Source organism: Meriones unguiculatus, chromosome 6 (assembly GCF_030254825.1).
Source record: "Meriones unguiculatus strain TT.TT164.6M chromosome 6, Bangor_MerUng_6.1, whole genome shotgun sequence".
NCBI classification, from domain to species: domain Eukaryota; kingdom Metazoa; phylum Chordata; class Mammalia; order Rodentia; family Muridae; genus Meriones; species Meriones unguiculatus.
In genome coordinates, this window is record NC_083354.1 from 70,080,997 (window position 1) to 70,104,728 (window position 23,732).

The following is a 23,732-nucleotide window of genomic DNA, read 5'->3' on the forward strand; positions in this document are numbered from 1 at the left end:
CAACCACATGGTGGCTCACAACCATCTAAAATGAAATATGGTGCGGTGCCCTCTTCTGGTGTGCAGTGTACATGCAAACACACATTGTATACATAATAAATAAATAAAATCTTAAAAATAAATGTAAGGCTTAAATTCAGTGCAGTAACAAACTGAAACTCTTTTCTTCAGGGATATTCAACTGTGCTTCGAACACTGACATCAGGCTCTGCTACTTTTGCCTTAGAACTGTCTACTTATCAAGCCATGAGTCCTCAAGACCAAAGTACTCTGCTCAACCAGAGGAGTGGTTTGTCCCAAGTGCTTTAGGTCCTCAGCAGAGGGGAAATGCTGGGTCACTGCTTTATTCTCAGTAAGAATGCTGTTTTACTCACTGGCTGGTGCACCACTGCTTCAGCCCATACATGGAAAGAACTTGACAAGATGTAACACAGTGGCATGGAGCTGCCACTCTCACTGTGCGGGCTGTGCTCCGCTGTAAATGCAGCGAAGCTGTGCTCCCGTGCTTACTCCTCTGTCGCTGTGATGAGATAACCTGATCAAGGCAACTCATAAAGGCTGTGTTTAGCTTGAGATTCTGACAGAATCCATAATTGCAGAGACAACAGGGCAGCAGGAAGCCGAGAAAGCACAAACCAGAATGCAAACTCCAAGTAGGACCAGGCAGTGACTCTTGGCGTCTACCTAAGCAAGTCTGCACTGCCTGACCCTCCCCAAATTGTACCAGCCACTGGGAAGGAGACGTCCAAATGCCTGGGCCTAGGCGAAACAGTTCTCATTTAAAAACGTCTTTTTACATTTTTTACCTACATATGTATCTGTGTGTCATGTGTGCCTGGGGCCTGTGGGGGTCAGAAGTGGACGTTAGTCTCCCTGGAACTGTGCGGTTATGAACCACCATGTAGATTCAGGAACTGAACTCGGCTCCTCTGCAACAGTAGCAAGTGTTCTTAAATGCTGAGCCATCTTTCTAGCTCAGCATTTTCTCACTTAACCCACTGCAATGAGGAATACAGAGTGGTATCACAAAGCTTTTCCTTTTATTTTTTTAAGCTGTTCACATAGAAGATGCCAGTAATCATGTGTGATACACATAGAGATTCAATCAATAAAAAGATGGTTTGTTTAAAAAACAGCCTAACAAATCTTAATTTACATGATTTCAAAATCAACATGATTATAGTTCAGAATGCTGTAGAGTTTTCTGTCACTTTTCCATTTTATTCTCAGTTACAGTGTCCAGTAAAAAGAGGTTGTGCAGCTATTCCACGGCTGTAGATAGACAGCATAAAAAAGATGTTTTAGATAGTGGTTCCCATCACTTTAGCAAACCCACCCCTCCCCCCCGACTTTGCGATGATTTAGTAATTCTAGTTTAAGCTACTAACTTTTTTAAGATGGCAATTACACTAAAATATATCTTATAGGTGTTACTCTCTCCTGCAGCAGTGCATGCACAATTTCTACCAATTAATAAATACTTCCTAGGTGTCATTTTTACTTATTGCAAAACAAAAAGCTGAAGAACTTAGTTACACTGAATGCTGCTCTTTAATAAGAGATCCTAGATCTGAGAGGAAGCTCCTCACCTGACCATTCTGCAGCGGTGTATTGCCAGTCTGCTATAGGCGTTCTGTAGGTCAGTGACGGTTTTAGGACTCCACAGTCTCTCACCAACGGCACTTGCCCGAGGCCTGAAATTAAAAAATGTGTGTCTCCCAAAGCAGTTTACGTTTCTTTTCCCTTAAATAAGGAAGGTCTTACATGCTCTCCTACCTGCATGGAGAATAAAGCCAAGGCATCCTTCATCCCTTTAACTCCTTACCATAACCTTGGAGTAAGGTTAGTTGCATCCACATATTCTCCCCATAGGCAGGCCTCTCCACCAATGACTAGACGTTTCTGCTTCTCAGAACCTGGGTGGAGAGTGTTGAAGGAGAGAGGTTAAGCCGGACAACACTGCTTTCCTTTCTGTAGTCATCCTACACTCCCTCTCCACACCCTCCTGGAGGCACGGACCCTCTCCCACCCTGGCTCAGTGACAGTCAGCATAGTAGCAGGCTGCTGTAAGCCAGGGATACACACTCTTCATAGTCCTGCACAGACTCACGCACACCGCGTTCAGCCCCATCTCCTATTCACGGTGCGCTAGAAAATACAGGTTGGAATATTAGCTTCGTTTTATAGTGGGCTACGGCCACTATACCCATTTTTGATTTATATTCCTTGGTAATTAATAACAAAAAAGGACATCTAAGAACTACTTTTTACAATTACTTTTTGATCCTCAAAATGCTTTCTAGAGAAAGTTATAATTTCCAGTGGAGCAGTAATTTTGAGACTTTTAATCATAACTTCATTTTTTTTTCTAAGCTAAAGACTGATATACAAAAACTATATAAATTATATAGAATTGCTAATAAAAATGACTGAAAAGCTAGGACGTCACAGCCTGAAATCCCCAGAAGCAAATGGTCACCTTAGGTGTCTTCTACAGTAGATATACTCAGCCATCCCTGAGATAAAAAAAGCAGCCTCATGAAATGGAGGCGACATCTCTGAGATGTAAAAAGCAGCCTCATGAAATGGAGGTGACTTCTGAGGGATCTACTTATGTGTTCCACGTAGACTACACATTGTTCCTTTCAGAAGTTAAAGTGATGACAACGTTTTGTTTTCAATAAAATCAAGATAAGGCACAAAAAGTTAGATTTAGGGAGAGAGAATAGAAGTCATGGAAGACACTAGAAGCAATGTTTGCTTTGCTCACCATCAAATTTAAGAGGCTCTTGGGCGTAGTACCTTCTCCAGTCCTGCCCGTAGCTAATCAGGTCCAAGTACCAAGGAGCAGAAAGGACTGCAGGGAAGCCTTTTGCTGTGACTTGGCTTAGCATTTCTGAATAATCTTCACTCTTCCACACTTCAACTATTGTGTCTGGCTGAAGCTATTGAAGGTACAGATTGTAATCAGTGTTAGGTCCACTAAATCCAATCTCGTAAGTATGGAATTATGATTGGTAAACATAAATTTCTAAGATATAAGAAAAATCATACATTCTTTTTTCTTTTTCCTAATGGTCACTGCCATGTGCTATTCATTTGCGGAGTTTTCATTGCTATTCAAATTTATCAACCTTTGAAGTTGGCTGTTTAACTTTTGTTCATAGCTAATACCTCAGAAAGGTAAAAGGCTCAGGGTAAGATTCGCACCTTAAACCCACTCCTACCACACCAATGTTCAACTTAACTTGGAACCATGGACTGTCATCAGCCCCCTAGAAAGGTGACACTGGCAGCAGGGCTTGTAAGTCTACTGTTAATAATTCTGCCAAAAAATATGTATCTTAAAGATAATATATTAAGCCATGTGCAGTGGCACATGCCTGTAATCCCTGCACTTGGGGAGGCAGAGGCAGGTGGATCTCTGTGAGTTCAAGGCCAGCCTGGTCTACAAAGTGAGTCCAGGGCAGCCAAGCCTACACAGAGAAACCCTGTCTCAAAAACACAAAAAGTATATATTGACTTTACCTATTTTAAAATCACTTTAACATATTTTAAAAAGCTCATTTGTCTGTTTTGCTCTTAAAAACAAAAAGGAACTTAATTCAAAATACTTGAGCTTGTGAAACAGCAGGAGTTGGGGGAAGAAATGAGAAGGAAGCAGCGGGTTGTCCACGCTCATGGAGCCTGGAGTCTGTGTACTATAACATGCACACAAGGCATGGGCAGGGCTGCTGCCCTGCGCTAATCACCGGATTCCCTGACAGAGTATCTCGTGAACCAAGAGCTGTGCTGGAGGCAGAAGTCCCAGCCCCTGACAGTGTTTGGGTTACAGGTACGCAAGGCCATGCATGTATGTGTATATATGTGTATACTGCATACTGATTAGTCTTTTCCCTTGATCCCTACCACCCCCCACCCCACCCCCCAGACTGATGACTTTTGGTTTTGGTTTTGTGTGACAGCTAGACTGGTACTATCTGTTGGAGCCTGGTAGGGTCTTCTCCATGAGTCTGTCTGTAGCAAATAGTTCAGCAGTGAAGAATGGAGGTCTGCAGCCCTCCTCCTCCATCCATCCCAACAGCTGATGCAACATCCTACTTTTAAAGCAGGTGCTAGGGATTGAACTCTGGACCTCAGGCTGGTACGGCAAGAAGTCTGACCCACTAAATGGAGTTTTCAGTTCTTACCTTCACTCCATTTTCAAAAACCTCTTGCCAGACAATGGAGCCCTTATTTAGGGATGCAGTAATATCCAAAATCCTAGCATTGAAAAAATTGACAGTTACTTAGGATCACAAAGTTAAAACACTCTTAAAATGTGTATTTTCTACCAAGAACTACATGTACTATTGAGCAGTAATGTATCTCAGCATAACATAGCTATACAGAAACAGCTAAAGTTGAGGCAGGACAGAAAGAAAGGGTAAGGGGAAATGGGTCATGGAAAAAAATCCTTCAGCCTCAAGACAACCTCAGATATGTCTTGCTTGACTATAGGCTGCCCGACAAAGAAACTTTACAAAGTACACTCCCTTAAAATACTCCAGACACAACTAGTCAGGTTAGTGATCCATGCTCAGGGTGAAAAACACGCCTTCCCCTCTTGTGTAGAAAACGACTTAATTTTTAAATTTGGATTTTGTCTTCCTCATACATAAGCTTCCCCTTACAGCTCATCTTCTAGATCACCCCTTTGAACAGTGCAGCAGAGCCCTCCAGTCACTTCCACAGCTGCTACTGGAACGCGCAGCTCTTGCTGCCTGATATGACCCTTCCTCCTCACTAAACTCAGACTGTCTCACTGTGGCTTGTGAAACCCCGCCCAGAGGTCCTTCTAGGAGCACCTCAGAGTAGACAGCATCTTTATAGAACAGCGACTGCCAACCTTCCTAAGGCGGCAAACCCTTAATACAGTTTCCTTATACCGTGGTGCCCCTAACCACAAAATTATTGTTGCTACTTCATAACTAATTTTGCTATTGTTGTGAGCCATAAGGTAAATAGCTGATTCCTCCAATGGTCTTAAAAGTGTTGCGACCCACGGGTTGAGAACCGCTGGTAGCAACTCACATAGCTCAAGTGTTGGAACCTTGCATAGCAGAGATAAGTACTGTCATTGGCTTGTGTGTATGAGCTGATGGTCCTCCTAAAACAGGAAGAAGTGGCCTCAAACTCACATAAAACTGTCCAAACAGAACTCTAGTAATTTCAAGGGTCTCTTGAAAAAAGGAAACTGTAACCCAGCTGGTCATGTCATGTTCATAACATTCAGCTGTTAACTGGTATATACATTTAGTTATGTAATAACAAACACTTGGAAGGTAAGAAAGAAAGAAAACATCACATAAAAAGCTAAATCAGAACAGAATGAATGCTGAGCCTCCCAAATGGATAGTGTAGAGCAGAGCCTGGAAAACCAAAGCCTACTTTTCTGTGGCTGACAAGATAAGAATGGACTTTGAATCTGCAAAGCTTTTTTTTTTTTTAAGATATGCAACTCCACTTGGCCCGTGAAATGATCATTCCCATTAGTACAGCACTGTCTAGTCAAACTTTTGGGAAATGTTCTATCTGTACTTTGTAATACAGTGGTAGCCACCAGTGTCATGCCGGTCCCCTTGCTGTGAAATGCCAGAAACACAGCTGATGCAGCTGAAGACTCCTAACTGCCTTCAGTTAGAAGTTAATGGGATGCAAACAGGCATGTGCAGCTGTGGCTACTATACCACACAGCAAAATAAGGAACAAAAGAGATGTTTTAGGGCTCGACAAAGGAGTGAGTTCAAACACCCAGATAGTGCTGAAGACGCAGAAAAGTCAGGACTCTGAACCAAGCTCTCAAAAACCAGGTGACTTCTCCCTCTATTTCAGTAGTTACTGTAAAATGCTCACCGTTTTAAAGAGAACAGTGTCTAGCGCTTCCTTCTTTAGTGGGTTTTCATGCCTCCACTTTAGTTAGGGGTGGAGAAAATGAGAACATAAAACAGAGAACTAAGTCATAGCTTAAACCTGTACAAAAGCATTGATGATTAGGCTTTCAAATGACTTACTTTTGAATATAAAATGATTCTAGTCTTCTGAAATCGTTGCCAAAGCCTTTTTTCTTCATGAAAGTTTGGATGTTTGGATTTGATGCCCTTAAATAAAATAGTGACTAAAATGTTACAAACATTTTGATGTGTCTAGTTTGTCATTTGAAGCAGCATGCACCCATAACATTAGTTATACAGACTTTCAAGCATTAAAAGGAAAGCCAAGTTCTTGATTATGGATTCTCTTTCTAATGCAAAGGATTTCTTTCTGGAAAGTATTTCCCGTTTTTAAAAAGGCTTTCCATACACACCCCATCCCAGGCCTTTTACAAAGCTAAGAACTCTTAATTGAACATCTTTCCCTATTTAGTCATTCCTGTTTCCACTAAAGCTTTTCTTGTCCTTATAGTCTTTTAGGTCTTTTGAGACTCACTATAGTCCAGGTTGACCTTGAATTCATATTACTCCACATTCATCCTCCTGAGTATGGGGGTTACATATGTGCCACCAAGACTGGGAAAGACTTTGTTATTCTTTTTTCTTGAATTAGCGTCTCACTCTGTAGCCCAGGCTTGCCCTCCCTCTTGGTTACAGGCATGAGCCTACATGCCCAGCCTCGACTCCTCGGTTCTTCTTCCTGTGCTTTGCCTTGTTGCACCTCAATATACATTCTTTAATAATCCATCAGCTCAGAAATTGCTCAGACCCTTACCAGGGGATCTTCCCTTTTTCAATGTGGATCCTGTATATCTACACTTTAAGAACAAAAATGTAAAAAAATAAAAGGTTTAGTTATCATACCAGCATTCAAAATTCACCTCATCTCCACCCAAGTGAATGAACTCATCTGGAAACACAGTGCTGATTTCTTTGAAAAATGCGGCGAAGAATGTGTATGTTGTATTTAGGGTTGGGTTTACAGGTCCAACCTTCTGTGTTTGACCTCTTTTACTGTAACATGTAGTTAGAAGGTCTTTCTGACCTAGAAGAAAATACAAAGGATTATTTTCACAAGGATGTTAATCCCAAAGACCAGAATACGCACATCTTTATACTACAGTTAGCCCTCCCCTTACAATGGTGTTGAATCCCAATAATCCTCATAAGCAAGTTGAAACTACCAACAGTCAGAAATGCACTGGACACACTAACCCACCAAGTATAGCTCAGCACACCACGCTGCAGCATCTGTGTTTGTGTGCCTGCTGGAGCCTGGGGTTCCTTAAGGACTGTGTCTACTCAGTCACAGCCTGGGAAGAGATCGAGATTCAAAATATGGTTTCTATGACACTGTCATAAGAGAAACCATGTAAACCCTGAGCATCGGGGCTTTGTTTTGTTGACACTATAGAAATTAAAGAGAGAAGACAGCCACATTTACCAAAACTCACTTGGTTTCTCCCCAGGAAGACAAGAGCTGCTTCTTTAGTTCCCCTTTGCTACTTTCAGTCAGGCTTTGAGGTCTTATCCCCTTCAAATATCAGTGACTTTCCAACTTTTTCTTTGAGCTTTAATACATAGTTCAGATTCCCTGCTCAATACAGACAGAAACCCTAGCTCCCTTTCAATATGATCTAACAAAAAAGAAATTCTCATTCTCTAGTTTCTGACAGGTCTGCCTGTGGCTTTACCAAGCTTCATCTGGAGCCGGTTACTGAGTTCTGTGGATGGATTTCTAGAATGTCTCTGGTTCTTCTCATTACTTTTCAAGCCTGTTTTCACCTTCCTGGTGTCGGGCCTCCAGTGTCTCTTTCCAATCCGTTACTTTCACAAAGGCTCTCCCCAGATGTGACCCCAATCGTGTTAGCTCTCTACGCGGAAGTTGGCACTTTTCCAGGGTGTGTTGAAGCCCACTACTGTCATCAAGGTCCTCAATGATGTCCTTTCCAGATTCAGCTCCCGTTGCTCTTCATGTCTACCATGATATTACTATGTGTTGAACAATTATAAGTACTGGGTCCCATGCTGTGTACTTTCTATTGTTTGTCTGGTCCTAGCCCTATTTTATAGGTGGGGAAACTGGGGGTGAAGTGTTAACTTGCCCAAGGTTTGCTGTCCAGGTGACAAAAGCAGGGTCTGCCTGTGAACAGACTGGCCCCAGGGCCCGCATTCTTAATCACCACCTCTAGTATCCCCTAAAATTTGTTCTACTGTTCCCACTACATACTCTCTTTGCATGCCTTTCCTCATGCTGTTCCCTCTACCAGAAACACAACTATATCCTGTCCTCTCCCAAAAGCATGCCAATCAATAAAACAGAATTATGTTATAGAGGGACACAAAACAGTCCATCACATCTGGAGTAATCATAGTAGTCATGCTACTGTTGCACAAATCGCCGTTAAGAACAAACCTACCAAACTATTAACAAAGGACCTCAAATGCCCCCTTTTCAACGTGTAAAACAAACTCCTTACCTTTTCCCCAAGACTGTGAATGTCCAGGGGTATCAAACTCTGGTAAAACTCTAATCCCTCGGAACCGGGCATATTCAATCACTGTCTGGACATCTTTTGGTGTGTAGACATGAGACAAAGAATAGCTTCCCTGAAATAGTCAAGTTGAGATGTGCAAGATGGATTTGGTCCTGGAAACTGTAAACAATTCTGTGTGCACTTTGCTGGCCAGTTTTTCTGTTATCACAGGGTATAAGACAGTCCCTCCTAACATTGGATGACTTGTGGCTTCAGAGCAGGAAGCTATAAAAATGGTGTCAACTTCTGCCCATCAAATTCAAGATGCCCTGATGGATCTCCTGGTGCCTATTTCAAGAGCGCCCACAGTTGCTTCCAACTTCACCGAAACAGCAAAACAAGCAAAATGTCTGCCTCCAGACTGAAACCTAAAACACTGCCCTTGTCAACTTAGAATCAAAACTCACCCCTTATCACAAAACACAGATTTTGTCTTTCAGTCTTTTTAATTACTATCACCTAAAAACCAGCCCCCCCAGACAATAAGTAACTTTGTGTTTAAATACTAACTCAGTCTCTGTGTCATTTAAAGAATTAGCACTTGATGCTGGTTGTAAGTAATGATAAAAGCCCACTGAAAGATAAGGTTTGGAACCTATCTCAAAATACAGGCTATACATGCTCAGGTTTATAGAAATCTTTAAACCCCAAATCAAAACATAAGGGACATGTTAATTGATACTGTGGAATGCAGCCAGCAAAACCAAACCAGCAGAGAGAGACAGGACAGCACATTTTGCTGGTTTCTTCAATAACAATAATTTACAAGAAGAAAAGAGAATTAGCAGGCACGTTAGCATCGATAATACAAATGTGCTCCAATGCAAATAAATAAAATGCTTTTCTAAAAAGAGGAAAAGACAGTTAAATATGAGCATTGATGACTGTCTAGATAAAACCAAGCCTCTTCATGAGTGAGGTGAGTCTGGGATTTGAGTCCCAATAAAGGGTGGTGGGAAGGATAGTCATCACAGACTGATGGCTGGAGCCGGGTACCGAGCAGACAGAACTCTTCTACCCTCTGTGAACGTGCACATAAAAGGAGAACGCAGTCACTGCATACGTGACCCACTACCACGCACTTCAGCCTACAGTAAACACATCATTAGACGTGGAACTCTACCCAGAAGGCTCTCTGGATGTCAGCTGGTGTTACTGGGGGATTAAACAGACCCGAGGATGATCTCCCAGATCCACTGCCTAGAAGAGTCCATTTGAGCACTCACAGCATGGACACCACCAGTGTGATGGCGCATGCCTATGATCCCAGCACTGGGGGGAAGCAGGGGTGCACTTTAAGGTCACCCTTAGCAGACACGGCAAGTTCAGGACCAGCCTGAGATGGAGGAGACCCTGGCTTTTGTTCTGTTTATTGAGAGGTCTCTTTGTGTAGTCCTGGCTTGGAACTCACTATATAGACCAGGCCTGCATCAAACTTACTGAGGTCCGAAAGGTGTGTACAACCACACTTGGCCTGAGACCCTGTCTCACAACAAAAAAACAGCTCATCTCCAAAATATCCTAGGTAGGTCATTTACATGTTTTCAACCCTTTTTAAATATACTATTATGCAAGTGAATAGCTTAACTATGTTAATCATGAATTGCTTAATGTAATGTTCTACATTAAGTTTTTTTTTTTGGTAAAAATTTCTTTATTTTATGTATATGAATACTGTTTTCATGCACAGCAGAAGAGGGAATCAGATTCCATCACAGATGGTTAAAGCCATCTGTGGTTGCTGGGAATTGAACTCAGGACCTCTGCAACAGCCAGTGCTCTTAACTGCTGAGCCATCTCTCCAGCCCAAAGCTCTTAAAATATATGCTGCTCTCAGAGACTGTTTATAATAAAAGTTACAATAATAATCTTATTACTTGGTATTATAACAATTACAAAAAGATTTATTGGAAATAAAATGCTAAGCAGTAACCTAAAAAAATATTTTAAGCCACAAATACTTATCTTTTACACTTTTGGGTTCCATTTATAAGGAAACCACTGAAGCCTCGACCTTCAAATGGAGCTATGCCAAAGATTTTCGTGCGTAGAGGACGGTGACAGGAGTTACTCACTCTAAAGCTTAGCAGAGGAAAAGTGGTGCTCTGATAGGGGAAAGACTCGTCGTCCACTATGTGCCAGTGAAGAACGTTAAACTTATTAAAAGCCATGGCATCCTGCAAGCAAACATGGGAAAAGTTACACGTCACAGAAGAATACAGTCCAGATTGCAATCATCTACACTGGGATTGCTTCCAGTTAGTGCTTCTTTTGATAGTTTCCTTTTAGCAAAGAATGAAGAGGGAGCATAAATTCTTCATCATGTGTTTAACAGGACACACCACACCTCTCTCGGAGTCTGCACACAGAATATACACATTATATATAGGAAGATGTGATGTTGCTGTATAGGAGAGCAAGCTTATGAATTTATCATTACTTCAGGGACTGCCAGGAATGGGGCATGAAGAGGCTAAGGCTGTCTTCGGGGGTGGAATACAGGAAAAACAAAGCATTTATGTAAATATCAAAGCTTACAGTTCCCACAGAGATGAATGGGGATAACTCTGGGATGTGAGATTCATTATAGACTCAACAGACTGCCCAGCAAATGCCTAGGGAAAGCCTGGGCATCCTGACATATTGAATGTAATAATATGAATAATAACCATGAAGGAATAATCTACAGTAGTTATACATGGGGAGATCTGTCAGCACGATACAGACGTAAGGTCTCCCTTCTCTGTCCTGGAACTAGAAAGACTTGGCTGATGCAGCTGGGGACATATGTGAAGACAGTTTTTATGGCAGAGAAGAGAATAACAAAAACTAGTAATAATTGGAACTAACTAATATAAACTTATATTTTTTTTAAATAGGCCAGGGGTTCGTAAACTTTACATAAAGGGCCAGAAAATAAATATTTCAACTTTCAGGCTGGATTTCTGTTGCAACTACTCCACTCCGCAAGCTGTAAATATGTAACAAATGCATGTGCACATTCCAGCGAAACTGACTCACAAAGATAGCTGGCCGTGATACTGGGATGTTTCTGGGGTCTTTGCGTGGCTCCTGGTTCCTAACTCCCTCCCAGCGAAGGCTGTAAAAATTAGGGCTTCCCATCCCCCAGGCTGGTCACAGGAACCAATCCTGCCTCAGGTCTTTGTCTTGGAGCTGCCCTTAACGAAATTCTTTGACCTGTCTTGTCTGATTGTGGATCCTAAGACCCTTCTTGTTCCGGAGGGGCTCTGTCCTGTACCCCACAGGGAGGGGTACTGCAGAGAGGAGGGAGGGGAGCTAAAGCTGCAGGCCTTCTGGGCTTCGCTCAGACCTTTCTATCTAGTCATATTTCCATGTGGTGTTTCGGTTTCAGCCAAGCCTGTGCAGATGAGGACTCCACAGAACCTCCAAGGACAGGCTGCAGGCAGGGGCTCCACAGCCCTGACACAAGGAGGTTCCTGGAGAGCGGCATGGCCAGAGAGGGCGTAAGAGCCCTATTCCCAAACCCCAACCGGAAGTCTCATCAACTGCAGCCCTTACAGTGTTCTTTACAATGAACAGAGAGGTATGTTATCTACGTTCTGGCGGCCACTCAAAGAAATTAATTGAACTTGAGCAGGGAGTTCTGGGAACCCTGATTTGTGATGGTTTATCACAGGCATACGTAAAACTCTTGGGCCTTGTGTCTGGCATCTCCCATCAGAAGGGAGAGGGGTAGCTTTGAGAATGAGTCTTCTCGTCTGGGGTCTGACACTGTCTACAGGTATTAGGAAGTAAGCTGAGTGAAATCTCCAGGTCTTACAGCATTAGAACTAAACTGGATTTGAGGCTGGTGTCCTGCTGAAGAGCTGGGGCGTGCTGGTGGGGTCAAAACTCTTTACATTTTTTAAAGTCACTGAAGTCTTCCAGGGTAGCTGTGGTGTGAGGACAAAGGGTAAACAGTCTCTCCTGGCCCACAGCAACTGATTTGCCTCCCGCGCTGTACTAAAGCAACTCATAATACAGAAAGAGAAGACAGAGATGCAAGGAAAGATGCACACATGTATGTTTATATAAATATCCTGAACACACACATGGGTGTACTTCCTAACTGTCTAGAGTCCGGAGATGCCCTCATTGCGATACGCCCACCTACAGCCCAAATGAAATATTGACCACTGAAAAGGTGCCTTGAAAAAAAAAAAAAAAAACACAAAACCCTAAGTCTTCTGAGACAGGGTAACATAAATTTGGGATATCATGGTGCCAAAGTACAGAGAGACTGAGGGGACATCTCAAAAGAACAAATGAGCCACTTCTAATGGCCCAATTTGACAATTGTATAGGGATGTTAACGGATTACGATGCATTAGGCAAAATAATCATCCAGACTGTTAAAAGGGATGCTCTGGCTGCAGAGATGACCCACAGGTTAAGAGCACTGGGTGTTCTTCCAAAGGTCCTGGGTTCAAGTCCCAGCAACCACATGGTGGCTCACAGCCATCTACAATGAGATCTGATGCTCTCTTCTGGCCTGCAGGCACACATGCAGGCAGAATACTGTATACATAATAAATAAATAAATAGTTTTCTAAAAGGGGGGTGACGTTCTGCCTTACCATATGAGATAATCTACCACTAGTAAACTCTAGAAATGATGAAATTAGGGAACTCACCACTTGGTGACTGGGCAAAGCAATGACCTCCTTTAGCAGGGATCAGCCGTGCGTGTGCACTGAGGAGAGATGGGGATTTTACAGAGTCCCACAATTCCTCCCATAGGGTGCTTAAGGAGCACAAAATACCCATAAATTAACTTCACAGTGCAGAAACATGGCAGGTGACGTCTCGGCCGACTGAGTGTGGAGAGACGGCATGCCACGTGGCACTCTGAGAACACAGCCCACTTCCGCTTTACTCTTACCCCAGGAATAGAACCTCCTGTGAGAAACACATGAGCGGAGACAACAGAACCTCATGTGACAAACACATGAGCAGAATCATGCTCTAAAAGTAACTGGCCTGGACTTAAAAAAAAAGTCTTCCAAAACGAGGAAAGCTCACAGCTCCAGGCCGAGGGTCACCGAGGAGAGGGAACAAGGAATTACAACACGGGGCCTGGATGGATGCTCTCTAGCAGCCGTGGGGTCTGCACTGTGGATTGACTGAGAGTACTTGCCCCTGCTTCCTGCTCCTAACGCCTGCACTGAAGCTATTCTGAGTCAGTCCCGGTCTCAGTCAGGAGGCCCCACGGTTCAGGGCAGCAGGCCTGGCTCCAGGGCTGGGAGGGGAGTCCTCCCGACTCCACACATGCATGGTACCCACCCATCCATACAATACGAGAATTAATGAATGAATAAACAAATAAATAAATGTAAAGGGGGAACCGCGCTTCCTATAACCGGATCCCAGGACACAGAAGTTCTAGATCTTTCAGCAGTCCTTTCCTGAACTGGCTGATTGCTACCCCGCTTGGATTCATTTCCCCTGTAAACTGACTTTGGGGCAACCAGCAGGCCCTACACTCTCTTTTAAGAGGAAGGGCTCTTCACTGTTTTACCAAACCTCGGACCGCTGTGTACTTTGTGATGAGAGTCTTTCAGAAGCGGAAACTAGGCATGCAGACAGCACATGGCTAGAAGTTGCTGGAACCAGACGCTTAGCTTGCTTTTCTCTGACTCTGAGCAGAGGAAGAGCCTGGGTGGCAAACGCTGGAAGGCCCAGAATCAGCAAGTCTCCACCAGCATAGGGGGTGGGGGGGAGGGGGGAGAGGATGCTTAACCAATGCGAGAGGAGAAACTTCCAGGAGAAACAGGAGGAAACGCTGCTCTTTGAAAGAGGAGGTAACGGAAGATGACGACTTCTTTTTCCCACAAGGGAGCAGTGGCAGCCAGAACCATACACAGGTGCAAGAGACATTTCTAGACACAGGAACAATGGTCCACGGAGGAGGCGCTGGGCTGGGGGCCTCCCATGACATGGGATCTGCCTGCCACTGAACATGCAGCATGGTGCGCATGCCCAGGAAACCTGGCACTTCAGGGTCAGGGCAAGGCTCGGGTGGGTGCTGGAATAGTTTCTACAGCTTGAAATGAGTCACTCACTGGGGACAACACAGGGTACATCTGGGCCAGTCTGATTTTCCCCTGCTCATTTCTCCCTCCAGAAAAAAAAAAAAAAAAAATCAAAAGATATGACTGAACCAAGTTCAAAGACAGATACCATCTTCTACTTTCCTACAAAGACACTCGTGTTCTTTCTTTTTTCTTAAAGATTTCTTTATTTATTATTTATACAGCATTCTGCCCGTATGTGTGCCTATACACCAAAAAGGGGAGCCAGATCTCACTATGGATGGTTATGAGACACCATGTAGTTCCTGGGAATTGAACTCAGGACCTCTTGAAGAGCAGCCAGTGCTCTTAACCTCTGAGCCCTCTCTCCAACCTCTGTTCTTTCTTTTAATAGGAGATGCAAAGTAATATCTGAGTCATGTGCCCATCAGGCATTATAATAGGGATAGTCAGGCAAATACAAACTTTAAGTAAATTTAACAAATATTTTAAAAATTTCAATCATAAAACTTCAAATATACATATTCACAAATTTTAAATTTATATTTTCTCAACTAAAGAATATATGAAAGTTCTTTATAATCTTCTAAAAAGTTGAAGTAGCTCAGAGAATCAGCCAACAGGTGGTAGTGTGGACAAACCAATGAAAAGTATCTGGGAAAAGACGGTTATAATCAACCTTTCTACCTACTACCCCAAAGGTCTAGATACTCTCTTGGAACATTCCAAAGGGAAAAAGCTACTCCCTGACTCCTTCCTAAATGGCCTTAAAAACCAATAGCTAGAGTGGTTGTAGCCATTTATTCCAGTTTATGTCTAGAACAGCCATCTGACTAAAGGGAACGTGCATCCGGCCAATGGCCCTAACGTAGGCGCTGATAATCCTGTGGCTGAGGGAGCTTGAGGCCAGCCTAGGCTACCTCCCAAGACCCTGGCTACAAACAAACAAACAAACAAACAAACTCTCAATCCCAGCACTTGAGAAGGCAGAGGCAGAAGGATCTCCCTGAGTTTGAGGTCAGCCTGTTCGACAAAGCGAGTCTAGGACAACCAAGGCTACACCGAGAAACCCTTTCTTAAAAAACAAACAAACAAAATATATAAAAACTATTCTCTTAGCAGTCTTGGCCAAATTCATGTTATCTGTGATACACTGACAAGATAAAGGCGATCCACGCAGATATGCCTCCATTTCTTATGGGAGGGAGGCAGGAAGCCCAGTGCTAGACTTAGGACAAGAAAACAAGTCCATCCAACAAGACAGCACGAGAAACCCCAAAAAAGTACCAAGGGGCTGCTCCTCAGGGGGAGCAAGAGATCTGATCAGTCAATTACCTACCAGGGTTTTTAAAATTGTCTTCACAGGCAGGTAGTGTCTGGATGTATCAATTAAAATTCCTCTATGAGCAAACCTCGGGGAATCAGCGATGCTGGATTCGTTGATGGTGAACTAGGAAACAAAATAAAATTTTGACAAGTTTTTGAATGTTTTTTTTTCCTCCAGTTCAACAATGACTACAATTACCTACAAGCACTAGATGAGAATTTAGGGCCAAAAAGTTCACAAACGTTATAGGCTAGATCTATGAGAAAAGAACCTTTCAGAAGTCCAGCTGGGTAGGCTACACCGACAGCAGCGCCTGCCCAACCAGCCTCAGGAAAACAACCGGATACTTACAGCCCCATACAAGTCTTGGTAAATTAACTGGCTAAACGTCTCCAAACCTGGGGGGGAAGAGGAAAAGGTGTTGTTACTTACAAGACAAAAAAAAAAAAAAAAAAAAAGAAATAAAAGTAATGCCCAAATACTTACAGCCACAAGTTCATCCACACCTTCTAAACAAGAGCACTGCTCCAGCAGATGCCAATGTTCCCCTAACCTGAGCGCTCCCTTGGCCTGAGAGCCAGTGAATAAACGCACCTCGCCTCGTTATACCATCCCCTCTGCTTTGCTTATATGCTTAACACCAAAGTGGCTTGATAAGATAGCAATTCCCTAATAAATGTACAGCAGTCAAGGAGAGAACTTTTATGCTAAAGGATTGGTCATTTTAGAGAGTACCTACATTTGCCAGGTGGTGGTAGCCCTTGCCTTTAATCCCAGCATTCGGGAGGCAAATGGTGATCTCTGAGTTCAAGGCCACTACAGACTAAGTTCCAGGACAGTAAGGGCTACACAGAGAAACCCTGTCTCACAAAACCAAAAGAAAAAAAGGTAACTAACTGCACCACTGATCCTATGGATACCAAGGTTGTGTGGCTCCAGGGCACAGACAGTGAGCTCTCCCAGTTCTGCCTGGCGAGGCTACCCCATTTGCCCCACCCAGACACGAGCTTGTGGACCCAGGAGCAGCCAGTCCAAAAGAGGTCTCTAGACTGGAATGTGAGGAGCGACAGGGCTCTAGAAAGCAGTTCACTGAGAACACCTGTCTCGAGGGTGAGCAGGTTTCTCCTTACACCGGGGTTTCTCACTCTCTCAGGATCACCCAGCAGCTTGCTCAGCAGCAGATTTGGGAGGTCCAGAGTGGGGGAAGACAGTTTTGTAGGACATTTCCCCTGAGGTTCAGGTTGGGGCATGTTGGGTTGAAGGAATCTAAGTGCTCAGGCCAGTTTTTCATGGAAAATAATGAAGAGGACCTAAGGTGGAATAGTTTTGCTTTGCTTGATTTTATGAAGCAAAATGTGATAATATTCTACTACTAGAGACAAGGAAACTGCACGGAACTTACCTCTTAATGCTCCCCATACTCTGTTGGCCTTGAGGAAAGCTACAGGTTCTTTGACAAGCAGAGTATCTGTGGGGAAAGTTTGGTGAGCTTCCATTAATTCCAGAACTACGCACAATCTGAGCCTACACACACCGTTGGTACTTTCATTCTTTTCTCTCTCCTCCAGTATGCCTCACTTAGACTCAAATGCCACAGCCGGAACCCCAGAGACCTTGTGTCTCACTTGAGTAAGATCCCGTGCCATAGGCCAGGCAGCTGAGCTGTTCAAGCCAGGCCCCTGGGCATCCCTGAGCAGGCCCCATCTTCTCAGGTCTGAACTGCCAGGTCAGAAAGGCAAAGTTCAGCACTCACACTCTTTATTTACTCAAACTTCCCACTTCCTCCAAGGCTGGCGAGTCCCCTCCACTCCACTCCACTCTCTTCCTATTGTCGTTTGTCCTACCCCCCTCCCCTCCATGGCATCTGAAATCCGCTTTAAGACTTGCTTTCTAGCTTCCTTCACCTCAACTCAGTTTCCTCAATAAGAAGTCCACACCTATCAAGAATGGGACTCCACCCAGGCATAGAAGGACAGCAGGGATGGGCCTGTAATCCCAGCCCTCAGGAGGTAGAGGCATGAGAATCATGGGTTCAAAGCCAGCCTGGGCTATCCAGGAACCCTGTCTCAAAACAAAATACCCCAGGTCCAGTTGGCTGGGCTGGGCCAAAAAGAGCCTTCTCCATCAGTCTTTGGTATCACCCTCTGCCTAGGTCTCATGTGAAGTATTTTTGGGCTGGAGCAAGGCAGCCGCAGAGAGGGTACAGAGGGTGCAGACGCTGAAAGCTAAGGGTGTGTAGTTGCAATTGTTGGCACAGGGAGCGCCCTGGAGACTGGAGTTAAAGATTTAGTACCATATCATCTGGCCTGGCTCGTCACCTTCTACTCCCTCCAGACTACCAGGAGGCAGGCGGCTGCTCTCAGGGAAAAGACGGGTGTCCCTCATGTGACACGCTCAGCTGACGGAATTCTACCAGAACAGCCTTTCCAGTCAGAAGACCGCAGTGCTGAGTGAGCAGAAATGTCAGGCCCAGAGCTGTTTTGCCTCTGCAAGTGCAACTGAAGCAGGCCTTCTTCTTCCCACAACAGCTGATAGTAAAAAGGACCCTGACTCGACTCACGCAGTCGTCCTCAGAAGACTTACCCGTTAACTAGGAAGACCCACAGCCGTACAATTTTAATTTCAAACCCAATCATTAGGTTCGGTAGTGACTCCTCCGCTTGTATGTATGGCGGAATAGGATGGCTTTGACTTTTCAACTGTCCTCTTTGGACCTATTTGCACTGTGAAATGCCTTTGTTTTAGAGGGCATCTATACAGACACCAATAACTAAAATACTCCTCAATCATTACTTGAGATGCCCACCCCGTTCTCTCTACCTCCCCCAAATGAAATATCTATTAGTTCTTTTCCTGGGCATCAACATACATATTTGTGTAATGAAAAAAACAAAACAATATCCGTTATCTCTGAGTTCGAGTATGTTGCTGTATAAAGGGCATCTTCCCCTCTACCACTGTACAACTTCCCTTGCCCCATTTAGCCGTTTGTTTTGGCAAGCTCTGCACGTCTGTCTGTCCTGCAGATTAACTTCCTTCTATCTGTTCAGACAGTCCTCGACCAAGGAGAGCGAGCTTATTTTGCTTCACTCCACCAGTAAGTGTCTTTGGTGTATGTGGCTACCTCTCTAAAAGAGAAAATGGTTTCCTTCTGTTCTCAGGGTATGCCTATCTTTATTTTGAATAGAAAAGGTTGGGGTCTGGATTTTGCATTCAGGATGCTGGCAAGTTTCCTAAAACTTCACTAAAGAAATGCTCTTAAAAGGGCAGAACTGACTTGAATAAAGGCCCCAACTCTTCAGTTTCAGTTCGACAGGTCATCTATATTGCTCACAGTAATAGGCAAAGCTTCCTTGGCAACACAGGGGCCATTTTTTATCTCAGTTCAGATTGCAAAAACTACCCTTCCTATAGTATCGAGGTGCCCACTGCCCACCAAAACCATGTGTCTCTCTCAAGGACAGCTACAGAATTGAAAAGAAATGAAACTGCTTTCCTTAGGAAAATAAGTATGCTGGGCCGGGTGGCCCACACCTTTAATCCTAGAAGAGGCAGGCGGATCTCTGTGAGTTCAAGGCCAGTCTGGTCTACAAAGTGAGTCCAGGACAGTGAAAATCCTATAGGAGATGTTATCTGTGTTGAAGGAGGAACACGGTGCCTAGCCACATGTAGAGGAAGCCGTCTAACGACCGAGGAGGCATTGTTTCTTCTTACTAGGTGACATTTATTCTAATAGCCAATTTCCTCGTCTCTTCCTGGCACTAGTCTATCACAGGTAGAGTCACATTGTGCCTCCTTGATTCCTTGCCACCACTCCACACCGCTGCCAGCCAGCGGGCTCTATTGGGGAGGTGATACCGTTCAGTGTGCAGGCCTGTCCAGTGTGCAAGAAGCTCTAATCTGCCTTCAAAGACAGACGTTAAGGGCTGGAAAGATGGCTCAGCAGTTAAAAAGCGCTCACCGCTTTTCCAGAGAATCTCAATTCAGTTCCCAGCACCCAAGGCTGGTGGCTCACCTGTAATCCAAGCCAAGGGATCCTATGTTCTCTGTCTTCTGTGAATGCCTATGTGCGTAGCCTCAAGATCAGTCTAATACTACCATGGAGTTGTGCAGTACTGCGGCATTAGAAACCATGACACCAAAGAATACTCGATGCTCATAACTGTTCATGATTGTGTAAAAATACAAAAGTCAAAATCCACGTGTACAGAAATGCCCATTTTCTTTCTTTGTTCTTTTTCTTATTTTTGAGATAAGGTTTTATTCCAGCCCAGGCTAGCTTCAATTCACTGCAATCCGCCTGCCTCAGCCTCCCAAATGCCACGCTCACCTTATTCTCATTTTCATATTAATGTTTGTACCCAGGCAAAACATTTGCTGCAAACAACATACACCTGGACAGCTGAGGGCAGCAGAAAACTCCGAGGGCTGGGATGTTGGACAGCTTGATCCTCTGGCCCTCCGCACCTACTGCTGAAGTACAGCTTTTCCACAGTGACTGGTTTTATAACAGGTACTCACAGGACTCATCGGAAGACAAGCTGGGGAAGGCGTCACACTGGGACTCAAGAGTAATTGAGACCTGAAGGTGCTGTAACTGTGGTCCACCTTGGAATTTAGCAGGGCCATGACGCCTCTTAGATAAGTCAAAAGCATACTTGTAGTATCTGTGGGAGAAATCCATTTAAACAATGAACCAAACAGTATATATGTGGTAGTTGTGGACATAAAAAGCAGCTCTCAAATCATCTCGGTCTAAGCAGACTCCTCACGACGCTCCTTAGAACTGTCAAGAGAACTTTCTGAAAATCCTGATGTCTACACCGTCAGATCAAACCTTCTAAGAATGAGAAAGTTCACATGGGAATTCTGAAATCTCTTTCACAGTTCACAGGCACCGGTGCACAGACATACATGTGTGCATAAAAGTGAATGAATATTTTTAAATAGTTTCAATGGCAAATTTTATATGTGTTTTACCATAAATGAAAAGCTTTTAGTTGGGCAGTGGTGGTAAAGGCCTTTGATCTGGAGGCTGAGGCAGGTGAATCTTTGAGTTTGAGGTCAGCCTGGTTGACAGAGTGAGTTCTAGGATAACTAAGGCCACAGAGAACCCTCTCCAAAGAAGATGAAAAAGAAGAAGAGGAAGAAGAACTTTAAAAAATTAGGGCTGGAGAGCTGGCTCACCAGTTAAGAGCACTGGCTGTTCTTCCAGAGGAACGGAGTTCAATTTCCAGCACCCACATGGTGACTCACAACCATCTATGACTGGCCTCCACAGGCACTGCACACAAGTGGAGCACACACATACTGCAGTCAAAACACTCAGGCACAAAAGATAATTCTTATTGGTGTTGTTTATTTTTGAAGACAGGGTATCTCTGTGTAGCCCCGTCCTAGAACTCACTCTTTACATCAGGTGGGCTTTGAACTCAGAAATCTACTTGCCTCTGCCTCCCAAGTGCTGGGATCAAAGGCGTGTGTGTCACCACCTCCCAGCTGTAAAATAATATTTTTAAAACTTAAAAAAGCTCAAGTGGTGCAGCTTTACCTAGCATGGGCAAGGCCCTCCTAGTACTGGGCAGGGGCTGGAGTGGGCTTAAGGGTCAGACAGGGACCACTAACCAGCTTTAAGGCTTTAAGATCTGAGGTCCGAGTTAGGTGCTAGCTAGCCTTTTTTTTTTTTTTTTTTTTTTTTTGAAACAGGAGTTCCAGGCTGGGTGTGGTGGCACACACCTTTGATCTCACAGAAGTTGCTGTGAGTCTGAGGCCAGCCAGGGCTACATATCGGAGAGACACTGTCTCCAACAAAAACAAAACACAAAATAGGACCTACAATTCAGAAGTTTTTCCAGGCTGAAGAAGCAGCCACACATCCAAGAGCCAAACTATCCCTGCAAAAAGCCTTGTTTGTGACTGAGCTTTGGCTCTTCCTGACAGGAGGCCCTGGATTCTGGGCAGCTTGTATCAATGTTCTGACCCATTTGAATCTCCAGGCACTTCCAACCCTGCTGTGCCAGAATTACTAGAATGCTTAAGGGTTGGCTGTCTTTTACAACCAGCTTCCAAACAATGCCGGTGGCATTACTCGTTGCTTCCCACACTGGCCACAAATGAGGTGGCAAATCCTTCAGGTAATTATTACCTGAACTTGTTTTGAGATTGTAATATTGTTTTCAAACCACGTCACAGCTGATGCAAGCCTTAACCTTGCTTGTATCCACTAAAGCAACTCATGCCGCTCAAGCTCCTAGCAAGGCAAAAGGAAAACCCGGCTTAACAGGTTTGAACCCATTAGCAATTCAACTCCAAAAGCTTAGAGCAGGCCTCCAAAACAGGATGACAATATCCTCTCAGTTGTGCAAATTACAAGCAAAGCACTAGCCTTTCTTGCGGCAGAGAACACGCTGTTTCTGCAGCCTCTCCGGCCTCTTCCGCAGAAGCTTAGACACCACAGGGCCTAAAGCACCCATCCTTAAAACTGTTTTGCCTTCCTGGTCAGCTGTTTGGTGTCCTACAGGCAAAATTAAGTTACAGCCGTGCTCACTGGACACAGACAAGATCTGGGAGTGAAAGCAGCTGCAGCAGCTAGTACCAAATAACCGTTCCCGGGGAAGTCCCTCGACAGAGGTCTCACGCTGAGGAGGCAGAGGCACCTTCAGGCGTCACCCTGTGTGACCTGCACTCACAGGCAGAGCTGTGCGTGGGAGGGGTGTCTGCGCGTGGCCTGCACTTTGTGTTCGGAGAGCGGCAGAGTTTGGGCATCTGCAAATGGCAAACTGTGGCAAGGGAAAGGGGTTTAGGGAGCTACGGGAGTGAGAGCGACTGCTCGGAAGAGTAAGTTTCCCATAATGCTCTAATTTAAGGGCTCTTCTCCTTCTTCTTTTCCTTCTAGAGCTGGGGGGACTGCTCAGAGGTTTAGAGCTCTTACTGCCCTTTCAGAGGACCTGGGTTCGGTTCTCAGCATCCGCCACAATTGCATGCCCCCACTGGGGGCTCGCACCAAGATTCCATGCCCTCCGCATCTGCGGGTATCCCCACACACGTGGCAACCCAACTTCACGCAGGCTAGTATACACTTAAAGACAAAGCCATTAGAGATTAAAGACGTCTGAACTGTTGACGCACATGGGGAGGAAGAGCTGGGAGCGAGTCAGCCCTGGGGAGCACCTCAGGCCGTCAAAAGGCCCTGGTCTAAGGCCGGCCGGACAGAAGCACTCACTGGCGGTCCACTTTGGACGATGTCCGGGTCCCTATCTCTGGAGCCATCTCAACGGCCCTTCTGAGGCCAACAAACCAACTCAAGCACTAGCAGCTTCCGCTGCTATCCTGCACCCAGGCTGGGGTCCCTAAGCACCGGGAAGCGGCATGGGCGGGTCAGGGTTTGGACTTCGGTGCGCTCAGGTCAGCCCCGCCGGGCGGTCCTCCCGTGCGCCAGGCTGCCCGGTGCTCCGCCGCCGAGCCCCAGGTCTCCCACCCGCCGGGTGGGGCTGCTCACCGCCGAAACGCCTCCTGCAGCAGCGAGCAGGAGGGGCCCGCGGTGGAATTGACGTCGTGGACGATGTGGAAGTTCTCCGCGGAGATGTACAGCAGCCGCGGGAACATTTCCACCGAGCGCGGCATGGGCCACAGCGCGGGTCGCAGCTGGGCGGGGGCCTGCGCCGCCAGCGCCAGCAGCGCCAGCAGCAGCCCGGGGGCGCGAGGTGGGCACCGCTGCATGGCCGCTCCGCAGGTCTGGCCGGGCAGCGCCTTCCGACCGGCTTACTCGCCCCGGCCGCCGGGGAGAAGGCATCCGTGCCCGGGTCACCGAGTCAGATGACCGAGCTCCCCGCCCCGGCTCCGC

The 23,732-nt window shown here is 45.2% G+C and overlaps 2 protein-coding genes across 8 annotated transcripts in view; one reads left to right on the forward strand and one right to left on the reverse strand.

Annotated features, from left to right (window-relative positions):
• Positions 1–1,133, forward strand: part of Gfm2 (GTP dependent ribosome recycling factor mitochondrial 2) — a 34,579-nt gene extending 33,446 nt beyond the window's left edge. For all 7 annotated transcript variants that reach the window (XM_021639573.2, XM_021639572.2, XM_021639575.2 and 4 more), the window contains one exon: positions 172–1,133. In XM_021639573.2, coding sequence (XP_021495248.1) covers positions 172–309 — 138 coding nt within the window. In that variant the 3' untranslated portion in view covers positions 310–1,133. The remainder of the gene's footprint in view (positions 1–171) is intronic.
• Positions 1,022–23,701, reverse strand: Hexb (hexosaminidase subunit beta). The gene is made up of 14 exons (XM_021639579.2): positions 23,388–23,701; positions 20,411–20,556; positions 17,292–17,357; positions 16,241–16,287; positions 15,902–16,012; positions 10,585–10,686; positions 8,453–8,582; positions 6,837–7,017; positions 6,054–6,140; positions 4,191–4,263; positions 2,771–2,945; positions 1,826–1,916; positions 1,590–1,694; positions 1,022–1,272 (listed from the first exon to the last, which is right to left on the reverse strand). Exons 1-14 carry the CDS (start codon positions 23,606–23,608, stop codon positions 1,227–1,229), a joined length of 1,581 nt encoding a protein of 526 aa, XP_021495254.1. The 5' UTR covers positions 23,609–23,701; the 3' UTR covers positions 1,022–1,226.
• Positions 23,702–23,732: the final 31 nt, after the last annotated feature.